Source organism: Micropterus salmoides, unplaced genomic scaffold, assembly GCF_014851395.1.
Source record: "Micropterus salmoides isolate LMB-PRFRI ecotype aquatic unplaced genomic scaffold, ASM1485139v1 Ms_hic_scaffold_18, whole genome shotgun sequence".
NCBI classification, from domain to species: Eukaryota; Metazoa; Chordata; class Actinopteri; order Centrarchiformes; family Centrarchidae; genus Micropterus; species Micropterus salmoides.
Genome location: NW_024040928.1, coordinates 25,146,320 through 25,165,570, shown reverse-complemented (window position 1 = coordinate 25,165,570; position 19,251 = coordinate 25,146,320). Strand labels below are relative to the sequence as shown.

The 19,251-nt window shown below is 38.5% G+C and overlaps 2 protein-coding genes across 2 annotated transcripts; both read left to right on the top strand.

Moving 5' to 3' along the window:
• Positions 1 to 3,992: 3,992 nt before the first annotated feature.
• On the top strand, positions 3,993 to 6,208 carry LOC119908904 (fatty acid-binding protein, brain). The gene is made up of 4 exons (XM_038726823.1): positions 3,993 to 4,154; positions 4,326 to 4,498; positions 4,985 to 5,086; positions 5,931 to 6,208. The coding sequence occupies exons 1-4, from the start codon at positions 4,082 to 4,084 to the stop codon at positions 5,979 to 5,981; spliced, it is 399 nt and encodes a 132-aa protein (XP_038582751.1). The 5' UTR covers positions 3,993 to 4,081; the 3' UTR covers positions 5,982 to 6,208.
• A 2,464-nt stretch (positions 6,209 to 8,672) lies between these two features.
• smpdl3a (sphingomyelin phosphodiesterase acid like 3A) lies at positions 8,673 to 18,132 on the top strand. Its single transcript, XM_038726822.1, has 8 exons — positions 8,673 to 8,892; positions 9,629 to 9,842; positions 12,298 to 12,442; positions 12,986 to 13,082; positions 13,524 to 13,687; positions 13,858 to 14,038; positions 15,010 to 15,134; positions 15,653 to 18,132. Exons 1-8 carry the CDS (start codon positions 8,802 to 8,804, stop codon positions 15,956 to 15,958), a joined length of 1,323 nt encoding a protein of 440 aa, XP_038582750.1. The 5' UTR covers positions 8,673 to 8,801; the 3' UTR covers positions 15,959 to 18,132.
• The last annotated feature ends 1,119 nt before the right edge of the window (positions 18,133 to 19,251 follow it).

The window sequence follows — 19,251 nt, the reverse complement described above, 5'->3', positions numbered from 1 at the left end:
TTTTAGTTACAAATCAAAGTCTAACTTGAAGTGTGAAGTGACAGATGGTTACTCTGGAAAAGTGCAGCTGTTCACCTTCAGCCCTCAGTCCTCAGGTGAGAAAACAAGTAAAAATATGATGAGCTGTTTAAAATCACTTCAAGTTAATTATAATAATTACCTAAAATATTAGTTTATTTATGGATTTAAAGTTTTAATATTAAATTACAAAACAAGTTTGTTGTGTTCATTTGTTCAGGTGAGGACAAAGTAACAACTTACAACAACATAGAAGCAGGTAACACTACTTTATTTATATAGCGCCAAATCACAACAACAGTTATCTCAGAGCGCTTTTCATGAAAGAGCAGGTCTAGACCGTACTAAACTTCCTTCATCATTAATTACAGACACTGTAAACACGAGGTGTTTTCTAACTGAACAGTTTCTTGGTTGTGTTATTTAATTTGTGCAAGTGACACAAACAACAACAACTAAATCAACAAGAACAACGGAAAACAGCTCAAAATCTGTTACAGCCACTAAAACAAACAATAATACTTCATCAAATTACAAAATTAAAAAGTCTTTGTCTCCCCCCAGATTAACTCTTTTTTTTATATTGTTTTTTGTTGTTGTTTATTTACTTACTTTCTGTAAAGACAAAACTGGCCATTGAGTATAACATTATAGAACAGAAAATAGGAAGTGATTAAGAAAATATTATAATATCTGTGAGGTTATGAAAGTATGTGAATCGTTGCTACTTTAGCTGCAGGATTTCAAACAGAACTGAACTGTGCAGTAAAAATCTTTTTAATGTTTTCAGAATTTCCAGATTGGACGAAGTTCGTGATTGTGGCTGTTGGTTTAGCAGCACTCTTAATAACTGTTGTTGCACTCATCAGATGGAAGAAAACTACAGGTGAGAGCAACCACAGAATCCACAGATAGAAGTTTTGATTAACCTGGATTTTGATTGTTAAGCTGCAGTCAACTCTCTTTTGTCTCTTCAGGAAAAAACAAACAAAATAATGAAAATACTGTGAGTCCAGAAAGCAGTCAGGACACGGTGAGACCTCACACTACACCCAGGACAAAGTTACACTCACTGTTTTTAGATTTGTTGTTCAAAATGTAGCTCTATGAGACACACAGTGACTCTTGAATCTAAGTTCTTTCTGCAAGAGAAGAAGTGGGGAGTCTGATGATGCAGCTGGACGACACCAGAACAGACCAGAACACAATCAAGTCCACATGTTACTGAGCAGCCATTATGTTGTCTTCTCTGTGTAGGCTGATCCTGAAGATGGTGTTTCCTACGCCTCCATCAGCTACACCAGGAAGACCAACAGTAAAGGCCGGGTAAGCTGTCTGATTGGTTCTAGTGATGATGGCAGTGAATGAAAACACTTCTCTCATTTAATGTTGTGTGATTTATGTGTTGTGCTGTTTGTCTCTTTTCCAGGTTCTGGGTAAAGATGGTGATGATGAAGATGATGCAGTGACCTACATCACCGTGAAAGCTTCCTCAGGAAGGAGCTCTGGAGCCTCAGCTGATCCCAGCGACCTCTACGCCACCATCAACTAACCAAACCAATAAAAGACCACAGTGTAATTATAGCTTGTGTCAGTTTTTTTTATTTTTAACTTATACTGTGTTATGATAATCTTCAGGATTTATTGCTGTAAAAAGCATTTTTGTCCAGTAGAGGGTGCAGTAGTTTAATTAGTAGCAGTAACCAAATGGCTGCTTGAAATGTGAATGATCATAATATATGGTACATTTTGCTTGATGAACTCTCTTGTCAGTCTCTTTTATGTACTAGTGCTGTGTTGTAGTTAAAGTTGTATTTGTTTTTACTGTTATTTCTGTTTCACCTGTTGTTTGACATGCCGTCATTTTATCTATATCTATCTTTGTCACTGTTTAATACCAAAACATAAAAAATAAGCTAAAGTAATTAATGCAAACTAAGAGGAAGTGGGACAATGCTCATCCTGAGTGTGTCACAATTAATTCCAGATACTTCAGGTCAGTGTGAACTTTAAGGAAGCAACTAATTGCAGATTAAGTGCCTAAAGATATGTCCTTGGATCCAAATATAAACAAAATGGCAATTTTACTACCTACATCTAAGCATACTTTTTCATAAGGTAAGGGCTAATATAAAGTCAAGAAGCTTTTTTCTGTAAGCGTCCGTATTTAGATAGGTGCTTAATTAACAGTGGAGTTCATACATTTGTCCATATGGGGGAAAGTACTGAATAACGAACGAGAATGACTCTGTAATGTCAAGTCTTTTGATGTAATTAATGTATTTATTACACAATGATCGGCGCAACACGTTTCTATTTCTCACTAGAGGGTGGCGCCAGAGATCCTTCACAACATGTGGTGGCCAATGCCATCCACTCATGAGATTGTGGACTATTCTAAAACTGTGGGTGTAATACTGTGTGCTGCTGAAACTGCCCCAGTAGATGAGCTCATGTCCTAGAAGTTTCATATAGCCTACAGGACAAACTGCATGACATACATTAAAAAAATCAAACAGCAGTGTGTGGTGGGCAGAGTACGCAAATTAAGATCAAATCATGCTATTCAATCTAAATCTTAGGTAAAACTGAAGAATAAAGTAAAAGTACTTACTCTGAAGAAGGGCGTATTCCTGCTCTTGGGTAAGAACTACAGTGTTTGGGATTTTCATATTTTCAGATCCGATGAAGAAGGAGCAGAAGGGCTATTCGAATGAGAAGTAGTGAAAGCATTATAGAAAGGAGAAAATAAGGAGGGAAAATGGAAAAATATAGAAAAAGATAGAGAAGGAAGGAGTGAAATTAAAAATTATATTAGTGATATTTTATATGTTTATGTGCAAAGTACCTAAATCCCAGTGCACTACAGCTACCATATAAATAAGGTGAATAAAGCAAAAATATTTCTCTTTTATAAAAACACAGAGAAAGTACCTGAAATTTGTAATTAAGTTTGAGAAGATGTAATTTCCCCCTTCCCAATGCCTGCCTTTATCAGAAAGATATCTGACAGAAAACATTCATTGCCTCAAGAAAGTGAGCGACACTTGAGTGGCAGTTATTTGAGTTATTCCAGTAGATTTACTTTAACAGTGTGTCAAACTGAAGTTTGTCCTGACGATATGGCATTGACGATTTAAGGATTTTGTTGACAGCATCAGTTGTAACTTGCCTAATAGAAGTCAGAGTTTGCCTCTTTCAGTCGCCAGTGAGAAAAGCAAACTTCCTTCAGTACAACTCTTGAAGCAGATATGACACTAACATAAGTTTACTTTGTGTGAGGAGAACCTACACGCACATACTGTCTCACACACATACACAAACGTTTACAGACAGTAATTAGTGAGTGTGTTGAGCATGAAGAAATTGCAGTTAGGGGGGTTTGTTAATGCAGTTCGGGACAAAGGGCTGTCAAACAAACTGATTCTGCTTCACTGACTCTCCCTACAGGACACATTCCAGGCAGAAGACGGCCTGTCTCTAACATAAGGCTAACAGGGATTAAGATGAGGAAAATAATTTAAACATCAATATGAATTATCTCCTAACACTTGATAACTTATTGAGACATCTTTACCACCAACTCTCTGAAGCCCATTTTCAGAAAAGATACTCTTTTTTAGACGGGTGACAAACTATAAGCTTAGAGGGAACTTTGTGTTGTTTGTTTACCTTTGAGGTTTTACTACATTTTTTAAATCTATGTTCCTGGCCTTTACTCTCTCTTACTGTTAAAAGACTGCAATATGGCAAGCAGCAAGCACCACACTTTACCTCAACAAACCCAAATGACACCCATGAATGAGAGTAATTACATCATTAAGCATACAAAATGGACTGATTTGTGTTTTTTTGTAGTCTAAGGGTCCATAAAACCATGACCCAATTTCAATATCCAATAACAGCTCAGAGAAAATCTGCTGAGCCAATGGGATGTATGGCACCACCCTCCTACATGCATAATAATAAGGTGTAGAATAATAACACAAGGGAGGAAACTTGCAAAAGCTGCAGCTTGCTCAGTGTGCTTTGGAGATTACTTCGCTCTCTCAAAACCTTCACCATGGTCGACGCCTTCTGTGCCACTTGGAAACTGGTTGACAGTGAGAATTTTGATGAGTACATGAAAGCACTTGGTGAGTAACATATTCTTTTTCTTTTCTTTTTCTTTTTCTGTTTCATTTTTGTTTGTTATGTTTTGTTGAAGTTCACTCACAAATGCTACAAACTAAGGCAGAAAAATGACTGTGCATCATGTGAAATGACAGGCCGCTAACAGCCATATTTTACCCCTGTTCCCTGATCAGGTGTGGGCTTTGCCACCAGGCAGGTTGGTAATGTGACCAAGCCGACTGTAATCATCAGCCAGGAGGGTGACAAGGTGGTGGTTCGCACCCAGAGCACCTTCAAAAACACAGAGATTTCCTTCAAGCTGGGAGAGGAGTTTGATGAAACCACCGCTGATGACAGGGTCTGCAAAGTAAGTTGACAGAAAAAGACTTTCTTGTTCTTAAATTCTTCTTATAATTCTGGTGGTTCATAAAAAGGTACAATAAATGTAAAAAGAGGAGATAAAACGCTGTGGTTACAAACAAATACAAGTATTTTTGATGCTTAAAACACCAGTCCAGTTCGGAGACAGCAGGAGTGCTTGAGGGGTTTCCAAGATCGGTCAAACCTATGTTTCAAAAAATCCTAATTATGACATTCATAAGAAATACAAGATTTCATTCTTGCCATTGTTCTCTCCCCGTGTGTAGAGTGGACAATAAGTTCAAATGTATGTTTTCCAAATGCAGTTCTGATTAAACATTAAGTTGGGTTGGGTTTGTTCGTTTGTTTCTGTTTGTGGGTCAGTGACAAGAATTGACATTTTGAGCACTCTAGATATAAACCAGCATTTGGCAGCATCTTAATGCACTAATTTGTTCCGGCTCACCACATTATTCGCTTTTTGTTTCTTCAGTCCACAGTGACTATGGAGGGAGACAAGTTGGTCCACGTCCAGAAGTGGGACGGCAAAGAGACCAAGTTCGTCAGAGAAATCAAGGATGGCAAGATGTACATGGTAAGACGATTAGACCAAGATCACACATTCCTGTCCTGATTTTATCAATAGTACATTTATTAACAAAGCAGAGAGGGACACTCAAACTATGAAAGGTTTATTGTGTAGTCACAAGGCCAAAACTGACAGTTGGTTAGCCCCTAATGAAGATACAGAAGATAACAACAAATTTGTTGTGCATTATTGTAATATAGTACTAAGAAATGCATAGTTTAAAAATGTCCATGATGTTTCAGGAGTCAGTCTACTCAGAAAGCAAAGTAGCCCACAGTAGTTTCAATTGTCAGTACAATTTCACTGGAACAGACACACCTCTCACTATTGTGTGTGCTCTCAAACAACAAGTAAAATCTCAGAAAAGTGTTAAAATTGATGGTGTATCCAGAAAATATAATGTCAGTGAGTTATGACCTTTGCTTTCTTCATCTTGAAAGGATATTATTACATATTATACATGATTCAGAAATCATTTGTGGTGTGTATGTGTGGGTGTGTAAAATGACTGCAGCTTGTTTCTTTGGGCTCCTTGCAAAAAAACCAGAGCAATAAAAGTACAGATGTAGCAAACACATTATAAACTGTTTCTTTATTGTCCTTCTGAAACTCAAAAAATGCAGAAAAGGATCTTTTTCATTTTTATAATGAAAGAGCATGCCCTTGAACGCATTCACAGTAAAATTAGCTTGCTTGTATTAAACTAAGTAAATTACCAACCAGTCAGCTGCCAAGAGCTGCCTCACAAGTTTTGGCTGTGAAAAGGATAAAAAAGTATATTTGTTGGTGAGTTGAGCGATTTGGGAACACTGAATTCCCCGTCATGGTAACTGTCTTCTCTCTCTTGCAGAATTTGACCTTTGAAGACATCCATGCGGTGCGTAGCTATGAGAAGGCATGAGTGCTCCAACTGACAACATCAGAAACCGGCCAAGAAGTGTTGATTTTCTAATAATTATTGACTGTATGCTTCTCTTTGCACTTCATCCTCAGCATGTACACAGCCTGCAGGCTGCACATGTTTTGTAAGATTTTGTTTTTTTTTTATATGAAAACATTTCTGTCTTGTTGGATGGATCATCTTTGCAACCCTGTGTGAAACATGAAATAAAAAACACAGAGACTAAATGTTTGTCTATTCTCTAATATATTTATATTGTGTTAATATAGTTCCATCATTCAGTATGCTTCAGACATCGAATCCCTCTCGGCTCCAAACCTTGACCTCTGACCTTGTAGGAGGCATATTATTCCTTAGATGCACAATAAAATAATAGATTACAGTCTCAGATTACAGACTGAGCAAGTAAAGAGCATTTCTGATAATCAGGAGAGACAATTTGCTTAAAATACAACTATTTCTCACCCCAGCTTCAAATCCTGGTGGCGTAATGAAACAGATGCTTTGACAGTACATTTATTGAAGTACTGTTCTTAAGTTACGGGGTCAGTTCACCCAAACATATTTTAACACCTACCTTATGTGGTATCTAGCAATGCAAATCATTGAAGTTTTAACTGTCCAGGTTTTTATTCAACAGCAGTCGCGCTCTTTCTAGGAACAGGGCCCCTAATTCACAGGGTGAACCACAGAGCTCGCTGTCAACAGTTTTCACTGAAACTACTTTATACCAAAGAAATAGTCCCTATTGATTCTATCCGCTCGATTTCATTTTTTTTAAAGCTGTGTCAAGATAAATTTGAGGGGTCACGTGATAATTAAACAGACAGGAAAGAAAAGAAGATTTATGTTACACACAATTATTTTTTGTGCGTGTGTGATTTGTTTGTCCCTTTTTTTTGTTAAAACTGGATAGCTTAACCTCTTTGGCCCTCTGCAAATCCTTAAATTTAGACAATTCAATGGTTGAACTGAACTCATGCTCACACTATAAGCTATCACCTGTGATGATGGGGTCATATGTAGACTTGGCCTCAGGAATGTAGCACAAAATTCTGGGCCCTTTACATAGGCATTCTCTATGGGCCCCACTCCACATCCTTTGTCTTTGTGTGCGCCCACCGCCCAGTCCTACATCCCAGCTTGGCCACATATGAAGGCGTCATAAACCAAAAATGTTGTGAACAATTGTTATAACTACTGAGTTTTTTCTACTGGCCCCACACTAGAGCATTATTGGGATGTTTTTGGGACCAAATGGCCCCTCTCGACAATCGCAGGGTGTCCCCGATCCGAGGCTGGTCTGAACAGATTATCCGACAAAATGATCCTATAGAGTGACGGTCTTACAGGCATACTCATAATGTCACAGACTGGACTGGAGTTGATTATTTCCTGTAGTGTGAAAAGAACAGCGATGGAATATTGAGCAGAAACAGCCAATGAGAATGTGCCGATTCAGTGTTCTCAGTCAAGAGTTCATCCAAAGTTTTATTTTCTTTTGTGTTTGTTTTTCTGAGCAAAACACAGCACACGCAAGTGCAACCAGCTGATGACAATAGTCTGCCTCCATTTTTGTTTATTTCTGAAGTCACGTTTGATCACGCAAGCTTCCAAGTCTCTTGAATCATCATTCTGAAATTGTTCAGTAACTTCAACACCAAGTTTGTGGTTCTCTTAGTTTTGACTAAATTGTCTGGTGTGCAGGTTGTTTCGATTAAAATATTAAAAATCTGTAAAATCTGTTGTTATGTCTGTGGTATGTTTGCTTCACCACATTAATCGGATTACTCTTGGATGGATATGGAGTATAGACCTGCTACAAGTTCTGCTACACATTTTACAGATTATCATCACAAAGGATGTAGTTTCTCTGCTCAGAGAGAAAGCTTTCCAGTCAGCATCACAAAGAGAAGAGAGCCTGCAGCGAACAATGGGCCTCTCTGTCTGTCACACACACACACACACTCAGGCTTTGTTACATATATGAATGTAAACCAAGAAGTAAGTGAAGTCTTTTGGTGTAACAAACTGAAATAACTCAAGATGTTGGAGTTTTCTAATAATCAAGAGTAGGCCTACCATATCAATTCATTATTGGGCAGTATTCAGATAATTTACTTAAGTAAAAGTAGCAATGTCCCACTGTAATATACTCAATTACATTTAAAAGCCCTGCATTGGAAACATAAATAGGGTACAAGTATTTAACTGTTATCAGCAAATCTACTGAAAGCATCAAACATGAAAGTACTTGATAGAGAATAATGGCTCATGTGGCTGTTAAACTATCACATGTTTTAGAATATTATAACAATGTATAAGCAGCACTACTGTTGTTATACTACTGTTGTTATACTGTTGTGGAGCTAATTCTAACAATTATATATTTGGCTGGGTAGTTAAATCTGTTACAATGCATCCTATTTCACAAGATCATAAAATTGGATGCATGTGGTGGAGTTAAAAGCTATATTATATTATATATATTTGGGACCCAAATGTTATTGTAGAGTAATGTTCAGGTACCATGATGTTGTACTTGTGCAGAGTAGCCTGGGCTACGTCTCTCTAGTTGCATCACATCACTGAATGTTCAGCTTGGACCATGCACAAGGACAAACCCTGCAGACTTTATGTTTTCACTTTCATAAGTTCCTCTCCTCCCCCTGAGCTCCAAAACACAGGGAATCACGTGACCAGTCCACCACTGTACTTCCTGTTCTGTTACTTCAGAGAAGAGTGACCTTCCGTAATTAGCTGCTTTTGTTTATATATAGGCTATGTGGTACACCTTACTGTCGTTTTTTTAATACGAACATGTTACATCTTTTGTGTTTTGTGCTGCTGATATTCGGCGCAGCCCCGCTTGCGGCTGCACCCACTGGAAGCAGCTACCTGCCGGACACAGGTGAGTGGAAACCCCGGGACTTCGTTACTAATAAGACATCAGTTGTGTCTCTATCCACAGAACTACAGAGGCCTAAATATACAGCATGAATTAATTCTTGTGGTTGATCTTCTAAACTTCACTGAGCGGGATTAGCATTATGAAACGTATGATGTTGCGAGTTTTGTGAATCAGCTAAATTAAAAAAGGCGAAATTCGGTTAAATGTAAAGCTGCTTGGTAGATGTCATGCACGCCGAATTTACCGTAAGACATTGTGGATTTATAATAAGTATAACATGTTGCTGTAAAAGTTAGATTTGGTTTGCAGTTAATCAAAAACGTAAGAATTAACAGATTTGTAAACGGAGTTAGGCGAGAGACGTCTATACAGACAACCACACACTCCCACATGCAATCTATATGGGCTACAGTTGTTTACGTTTTTTACTTTAATCGTAAAACAGGTTTGGAGTTTTGTCTTGTAAGCTACCATAAAATAAGACTTACATAATAATAAAATGTCTTATAATAGCCTATCACCCCACAACAAGCAAGCAAAAAATGTGAATATAACAGTATTATAATAAATGCATAAACCCTTATATTTAATAAGGAAAAAAATCATATCATCATATACATTGTTTGATGTGAAATACCTATAATTCCTCTAAATGTGCAGATGGCCACATTTGCACAGGTAGGCCTACATTTAAAGGTAGTTGTTCTTCTTATTCACTTTTCCTCCATTGATCCAGGCAGGTTCTGGCACATCACAGACCTCCACCTGGACCCCACCTACCACCTGGCCCCAGACCCCACCAAGGTTTGCTTCTCTTCCAAAGGAGTTCCCGCCACCCACGCCGGCCTATATGGGGACTTCCTGTGTGACTCTCCCTACCGCCTCATCCAGTCAGCCTTCACTCACATGGCACCGCTCACACAGCCACAGGACTTCATCATATGGACCGGGTCAGTACACCAATGACGGAGAGGTGGATGTTATCATATGACTGCTTGTTTCTTCTTCTTGCCGATACTGAAAAACTAGGGCTGAACACTGAATATTTTTGCTGGATAAAACCAAAGAGCAGCTTATTAAAACAATAGCTGTGCTTTTACAGTAGTTTCATATCCTCGTGTGCCTTGTGTATTTCTGCGTGTGTGTTTTTCTGTAATTTAATGTGAGAGCCAAACCACTTTGAGACTTGAAGACTAAGGATGTTTCTGTGAAGTGAAGTCACTCTGGATGGTCCACACTTCCTCAAGGGTGTGGTTTTTTTTCTTCCCCACAGGATGCATTGTAATAACTTCTGGCTTTTTATCTCCCACCGTCATGTTGTGGTTTATTTCACAAATACCTGCAAAACTTAATGACCTCAGCTATACGCGTGTTTAACCCTAATAATAATAATAATAATAATCTCTGATGGAGCTGCCGGTGGCCAAATTGCATTGTGGGTAATATGGGAGTCCAGTTTTTACTCTTTGATTGTGTCAGCCCAGACTCAGACAGATATCAGAGATAGTTAAAGACTTGAGGGTGTGTCTTTGTGTCTGTGTGTCTGTGTGTCTGTGTGTCTGTGTGTGTGTGAGAGAGAGAGAGAGAGCTTTAATGTGTCAGCAAGCAGCAGTGTCACTTCCTCCTGTTATATGCGGTCCCTGCTGTATATAAAAACCCACAATTTCCCTTTACTTTATGAACTCCCTTGTGGTTTTTGGGGTAAGCTCCCAGTGGACCCTATTTATCAAATGTCCCAAAAACTGAATGTCATCTTAACTTGTTAAAAAAAAAAAAGCACATTCTCAGCTCTTAGTGGGAGTAAGGCTGATACTAACAATTCTTTTATTCTATCAGTTCTCAGCTGGTTACTATAATTAGAGATGGAGAGGGAACAGGCAGACAGTGAACAATATATTTAAAGGCACTGAATATAAAGGCCCATTCGAGCACTGAAGCACCACACCAAGAGTTATCTCGCCATGAAAAGTAGCTCTGCTCTGCATTCTCTGAGGGAACTGGAAACTAATGTTCACTACACTGTGATAATGACAGAGAGCACAGTTGTAAGCATCAGTCACAACAGCAGTAGCTCCATACAGCTCTTCATTAATCAGCAGCTAATCAGCTAAGCCAGGAATTCATAGGCTTATTAAACATGCTTAAGTGGCCTTGCCACTTAATCCTCTACCCCAGGGAGTCTTTTCCAAGTTTTAAGTTACTGTGCAAGCAGATTTTTTTGCTTTATTCTATTGTTTTCGGGCTTTGTAGCATGAGTTTGCCTTTTCACCTAAAGGGGAATCTATTGTTTCAGTGGAATTCATGTTATTACTAGAACATACAGCTGAGTACAGCTCTGCTGAGCCAATCATGTTTGGAAAAAACAGTCAACAACTACTATTTGAATTTAGTGTTGCAAAATAGGTGATTTCCTCGATTTCTACTAGTAGTGCTGACTGGTGGGGGAGGTTAGCTTATCAGAGTTCCTTTATGACTTTATCACTTTCTGCAGTTATTTTACATTTTAGAGTCATGCTTAATTATCTTTCCTGGGAGTCTTTTACTTCCATCTACAGGACATGTTGAGTTTGATGTAACAGCGTGCAAACATTGCATGCTTTCTCGTTCTTAAAGCATAACTTAGGTTTATTACTTATTTTCATACTTTACTGTCATTTCTGTCATGTACTCACCAAGTGAATTTCTGCAATGTGGCAATAGAGTTGCATTGCTATAACAAAGTCTGCCGGGGGAAAGAAACTTGAGCAGTCAGACAATCAGACCGGGAGTAACCAGCCAACTGTTAAGATTATCTAGACAACTTTACTTTAGGATATTAAAGAATGTTAGTGCACCTGAAATGTTGGTATTAACTGGAAACAGGAACAGGAAGTCTGTTTGCACACAGCTATGCTAAGTATGTTACTAAAAGGTGAATCAGGAACTGCTTGATCTGTAAAATGAACAGGACAGTAGGGAGTAAAACAATGCAGTGTCAATATAACAAAACTACAAAAATAAGATAAAGATTGTCATAAACTTTGATAATCCTTTGAGTAGCACATTGTTTCCATCCTCTTTTTGCACATTTTTTCTTTTCTTGTCATATCAACATTTTTGGTGGTTGAAAAAACATAGATTCAAATAAAGTCGGGAAACCCCAGAAAACAACAACAGCTGTTCCAGATCATCATGTGACTGGAGATTCAGTTACTGAAAGTGTATAGAAATGCATTGTGGAAAAAGAACTGAGCAGATTGCCACTATGAATGATATTTACTTGCACTAGTCAAAACCATTTATGCAAAGTACTCATGTGTCTAAAGGCATTAAAATAAACATGAACGGTATTCATACTCTTCAGCTTCTCTGTGGCTATTTTGACCTGGATTAATGATAGTGGATATTATTTTCCCTCCCTACCAGTGACAGTCCTCCTCACGTCCCTGCAGACGAGCTCTCTACAGACTTAGTGATCCAGGTGATCAGTAATATGACCCAGACCATCAGACAACACTTCCCCAACCTGACAGTCTATCCTGCCCTGGGAAACCACGACTACTGGCCTCAGGTAACTTTATAAGGACGGCAAGCAGTGTCTCAGGCTTTGCTCTGAGGGGGAAAAAAGATGATGTTTACAGGACAAATGATTGTTGTTGAGAAGAAAGTGTAGCCCTGTCATCACTCAGCAGGAGTATCAAGCTTTTCACTCTGTACTCTTGGCTTTTACAGAAGTAACTGAGGGAGGGAAACTTTTCTGATTCACAGACTCAAATCAGTTTGACTCATTTAGGTGGTTGGGTAATATTTTGTGCCAGTATAAATGAATATGCTTTAATTTTCATGGCACATGCTTAAAATATATATGTGATTGTTGTGTTTTGTGTTTGTTCAGGTAGAAAAGCACATAAAGGCAGCATTTGATTATATGATACAAATTAGGGATAGTGTATGATACCACCTGATCTCAACATCATGTCTGAACCAAAACGACATTTTGTTTTCATGACAAGCCATTATTTGTAAGCTCTAGGAAGAGACTGCATTTTACATTTGTAATGACATGTTGCCATATAACATGCTGCTACATAACAATTTGTATTTTTTTTCTCAGGACCAGATGCCAGCCTCCCCTAACGCCATCTATAAAGCTGTTGCCCAGTTGTGGAAACCCTGGTTGGACACTGAAGCTCTGCTCACACTCTCACAAGGTGACATGTTAGTACTTTAGCTACTGTGAGGTTCCTTCTTTGAAATGATGCAGCTACTGTAATCTAATCTAATCTGATGTTTTCAAAAAGGTGACTGACAGTTGTTATTCTAAAATCACATGAAAGACAGGACATGTATCAGCACAAACGTCTGTAAACTGTAAAGTTCCTGCATTAAGAAATAAGGGAGAGTAAATCACAGTCTTGTGTAGCTCATGTTTATGAATGATCGTTCATATACAAAGTAATCAATACTATACATGTTAATTCGCTTTTAGCATGCTAATGTGTGCATGTTCAGTGTTTGGTATGTAACTTTTAGTGTGTTGGTCTAACATTTTGATAAGGCCCAAATAAATCTGTAGCATGTTAAGATAATGGTCTTTTCTAGCATCAAGTAAACTTTGGGCTTTATTTTGGGATTTGTCTTTGTTCCCGCAGGTGGTTTTTACTCCCAGCTGGTAAAGCCTGGTTTGCGGGTGCTCAGCCTGAACACTATCCTCTATTACGGTCCTAATAAAGTCACAAGAAACATGACAGACCCTGCTGGACAGTTCGAGTGGCTGGAGAAAACTCTGGACAAAGCTGCACAGAGTCTGGAAAAGGTCTAACATTTTCTGTCTTTTTATCTTGAAGCCTGACGTTTGACCTCTTTTACGGTGCTGCACCCTGCATATGTTAAAACCATGGCTTATTTTTTTTTAAACCTGACAATTTTACTTCTGTTTGCACTTGAAGAGGTGGGATTTAGATGTTACTTTACTTCTTGCTCTAGGTATACATTATAGCCCATGTACCAGTGGGGTACCTGCCCTTTGCCAGAAACACCACTGCTGTTGGAGAGAGCTACAACGAGAGGCTGGTCGCCATCTTCAGGGAATACAGTCATGTCATTGCGGGACATTTCTATGGCCACACCCACCGAGACAGCATCATGGTGCTGTTGGACCAACAAGGTACAAATATGTGGTTAAACCTCCTATTTATTCCTATTATTGAAGTTGACTTGGATCCTGTAAGGGTGACCTTGGCTTTACCACACATATTGACAAAACGCTTTTAAAAGTAGACATAACTTAATTTTGCAATTGCATTTATAGTAATTTGGATGGTGATGGTAAAGGATTCAATGTCTCAAAATACCTTGAAAGTGCTTGAATTTACTCTTAAGAAGCTGACATACCCTGGACAAAACTATGATATTCATTCTACTGAGAGAAAAACTGTATGTTATCATATTTTCTTTAAAGCACTGATAATCGTTACCTTCTGATAATGAGTCACAGATTAAATCAACTTAATAGTGGGCCAATGTAACTGTGGCTACTATCAAATCAGCTTGCTCAGCTCTTCCCTGAAGCTACACAGGGACTCCGTCAGCAGAAGCTGTTTGCATAGTTATTAGTGTGTGTAAGCAAAGATGTAACACAAATTAAACACATGACACAGATGTACACATTATTCTGGATTTAGATCTTCAGTTTATTGTGCATCTATTCATCACTGAGTTTAAAAAAAAAGCTTTTTGATTGTGTCAAAAGAAGTTGCAAGGCAAGTTTGTTTGTATAGAACAATTCAACAACAAGGCAAGGCAGAAACAAGCTGAGCTGTGCTTATGGTATCCACCAGAAGAGTTTCAGTAATAGACATTTTAACAAGCTGTTTTTGTACAAGTAGTCTGTTAAGTACACAAAGATTATCTGTCCCCATTTTTGCTGTTAAAGAAGGCTGGAAACTAGTCAAGTGCAGATTACTTTTTTCGGCATCCGGTATGACTGCAGCTTTGAGAAATTGTAGGAAACATCCAGTCAATCACAGACAAATCAGCTGTTTTTAAAATAAGCTGTTTGGAAAAGACTTACAACCTGAACGCATTCATTATTTTGTGCAACTGAATTATTTGTATTTGTGTTTCTTTCTTCTGTAGGTAAACCAGTAAATTCTCTTTTTGTGTCACCGGCTGTTACACCAATCAAACATGTTTTGGAGCCCTACTCTAACAACCCAGCTTTCCGCATGTACTTGTACAACAACAAGGACTACACCATGTTGGTAAGAAGCTCTGTGCTGCACAACCAGCTCACTTTAGCATTAAGGTGTAAAACAAATATAAATTACAGACAAAAGTTTGTGAACACTGAATCATAATAATCTCATCGATAAATACCTTTCTGAAATGCAAAACTCACATATAGTGAAACATAAAGCATGTTATAATCTTGAAATCCCACCTGGAGTTTTATAATTGATGTGGACCTGCTCTTTGGGAAGGCCTCTAGTAAGATCCCTGATTCTTATTTTGTAAAATAAAAAATAAAGAGTTTGAAAAGATACAAATGCTTAGCAACCATATTGATAAATTCAGCTCAAACTAAAAATGTCCTGTACTAAAAGACCTACTCTAACCTTTATCTCCATCAAAGACACATGAAAGAAGTCCCTTTTGATGATTAATCACGGTGACAATCAGTGCACAAAAACAGTTTCTGGCATTCAAAAAGACTCAAAGAGGTTTTTCTTTCTCCCCCCTCTCTCTCTCCCCCTTTTGGTGCTTTTCTCTCCCTCTGAAGGATATCTGGCAGTACTATTTGAATCTGACGGAAGCCAACGAGAAACAAAGATCTGACTGGAGGCTTGAATACATCATGACTGAGGCTTTTGGACTAACTGACCTGCAGCCACAAAGCCTGCTCCAGCTGGGCCTGAGCTTCAGGTTGCCGCAGACCAAAGCCTTTGACAAGTATTTCAGTCATTACATGGTCAGCTATAACAGCAGCATCATCTGTGAAGGAGACTGTAAGGTCAGCCAGGTGTGTGCTGTGCTCTACCTGGACCAGCTGTCCTACTCCAAATGTATCGCAAAGGGAGAATGGTAGCACTTGAAAGCGGATCCAAAATTAAGGATTGTGAAGGGATTTGTCTCAGAAATGATATCTAGTTTCTGATTTTCTTCTAATTTGATGGAATCATGAAAAAGGGTATGCCATGCACTGCTTATGCTGATCCCTAATATTAATACAACTATTTTACATTCCTCAGGTGACATTGGATTGGAGAAAAGACTTTATGACAAGGAAAGTTATCTGCTGTAGATGTGGTCCGGAATACACATTGAAGAACTTCAAAGTAAATTAGATCGGTATTTTAATAAATTGAGTGTTGAGTTGCAGCACTCAAAGTATAAAAAGTCCTGTAAGGCCCCGATCAGACAGAAAGCGTTTTGCAGGTTTCGAAAACGTGAGGCCTTTTCTGGTTGAATTCGGAAAAGAGCAGTGCGCTGCGTTTTTTTTTTTTTCATTGTTGCTAGGCGAGTCAGCTGTCCTGTCAGTCTAATCAAAGATTATAGCGCCAGCAATCTGTAACTTTGATAGGGTTTTCTGCTAAGTAAAAACTGTCATATTAACAAAAACTTGTTCACATCTCACAGGTCTGTGTCTTTTGTTGCTAAAAACATCTAGACAAACTGATGGCGCCTGCTCTGGCGTTATTTGAGGGTGAAAGGTGTACAAACATGCAGGAGACAGGTTAAACGGAGATCCGTGTGGGTACATGAGAACCTCAGAAAGAGGAGACACCGCTGGTAGTTCCACCAGCTGGTCCAGTAGCTTCATCTTAATGATGGTCGGTTTAAAGCTCATTTTAGGTTGACTCAGGGACAGTTTGTAGTTGTCTCCAGACAATCCAAGCAACTGTAAACTTACGTCACCACAACTATGGACCCGTCTCTCCATTCATTAGTTTGGACAATGGAGAAAAAAAAGCCGTCGGGCGCTTTTCTGCTTAGAGTCAAATTTTTCAACTCCGTTCGCTCTGAGCGTTCTTTCGAAAACTCGAGGGCGCCCAGGGCGCATGAACAGGGTGCAGAACGCTTGCTGTCAATAAAATACAATTAAAAACAGGCATCTCTCACTGCAAAAAACACATTCTGTCTGATCTGGGCCTAACTCAGGTGCCTTATCTCCGGTGTCACATTTAGTTTTTGATTTTTAATGATTGTTTTAAAAATATATATTTTTGCTAAATGATGGAATAATGAAAAAAGGGATTGCCATGCACTGCTTCTGCTGATCCCTAATATTAATACAACTATTTTACATTCCTCAGGTGACATTTGATTAGAGATAAGACTTTATGACAAGGAAAGTTATCTACTCTAGATGTGGGCCAGAATAGATTTTGAAGAACTTCAAAGTAAAGTAGTAGTTGAATTTAGCAAAAATATCTAACTCGTCTGCTTCTCAGTTTTGACAGTGGTGTAGACGTTATAAGGGAAATCACTGAGGCGTGATAGCTTTTAGCTGGATACACCTGATAAAAAAAGAGGAAGGTGTTCCACAGAATGTGTTAAAGCTCCTCAGTCCATCACATCTTTATTCCCTGTATCCAAACTTGCACTAATAGATTAAGCCTAATCTTTGAAATGATCTAATTGAGAAGGATTTAAAGCAGATCCTTTAGATTTGATTGGATCGCTGAAACGTGTGCAAGGCTTCGTGAATACAGCACAACACAGAACGGTAGAGGGCTGTTGAACTCCACCCACGCCTCTCACACACATTAGATCAGAGGGAGGAGGGGGTTCTTGGAGGAGTTTTTGTCTACTGATACTGATATTTATCTGCGAGGTACAGCACAACTGTGGTTTTATATGATATTCCACATTTTATAAGAAGAGAGGGATTTTGATCTTTGAATACTATAAGGAATAACACCATGAGATGAACAATTAACATACATGTTGGGACACAGCTTTAGAAAACATATTAATTATTTAATTCTGCGTCACACTAGAGCTTCTGACAAATGTTGCTCATCAATATTGTATACAAGTGTGAAATGTGTACAGTGAAATCACCAGAAACTTGTTTAATATGTGGATGTATAATAGCGATTTTCTGTTACAAATGAAACAATGGGACATGTTACCAGTGCTGTTGCATAAAAATGAAATATGAATGATGAACATAATTGTGTTACATATCACAGAGTATATTGGTTCAAATTTTTCATTTTATTTTTCTACTAAATAAAGATCTTTAATCAAAGACCATGTTAAAACGTGCAGGTTATTATTGCTACTGTTGTCTCTGTGTGTTACAGGAACTTAACTGCAGGGTTGTAAGAGTTGCTAACTTGAAAGGCACAGCAAAAACTTGTGCGGGCTAGTTTGTCTCTGCAGGGGAGTCAAAGGAACAGCGACTAACCTCATCTGACCCTCTGACTTCAACTTCACTCCCTCCCACCATCAGCCCCCTGATATTATTCTTCTCCTGTTCAAACTTTCCAGAAACCCCTCTTGTTTCTCAGCCACCACCTCAAGCATTTGCCCCTCTCCTTTTCCCCTCCACCCAACTCCTTTGTCCCTTTCCCTCCCTGCCCAAACGTTCATTACACCTCTCTTAAAGCTCCACTAGCAGCTTTGTGATGTAAAAATGCACCAACCCAAATGACCCAAAAGTTGGGCTGCAACAGAAATGAGGCAAATGATAGACGTGCCATATTTAGCCATAGTTTGCTTAAATTAAATGTTTGCAAAAGTACAAGCTCTTGGTAGAAATGTTTTCTAGAACATTGGTTCCCAAACTTGGGGTAAGGACCCACACAATGGGTTGCTAACAAGATAAAGCAGCAGTTTCTTTTCAGATGTGGTTTTTTTTTTTTCACTGTTGCTATTTATTGTGAATGACTGGATCATTTGATCTCTTCAGACTCCTAAAGGTTATTCAAATACACCAAACTAAGATGGAAGAATCATTTTTTGGTTAAAATGGTCACAAACCGATTATTATGTAACATGTCTCACAAAAACCCTCTTTTTAAGAGGTCAAAGAGCCAAAGAGTGTTGTGAACCACTGTCCTTGAGAAGAAGTGATGAAAAAACTGAAATCCAGAGAAATCTTCGCTTAATAAAATAAATAACACTTGTTAAAGAAATCGGCATTAACTCGACATAAAAACTCCTCACAGTTAAAAGGTTTTCAGGAAGTGTGATGATAATTTATATAGCTTTCTATACATACATCTCTCAGAACTTCAGAGAAAAGCGTTAGAGTTTCCTTCAGAGCCTCGAGCAGTGAATCTGTACTCTGGGTGCGTGTTTGTTAAAATCTTTCCCCTCATGTGCCTCCACTGCCATTATTATTCCCTCCACTCAGTGCCTGACAGAACG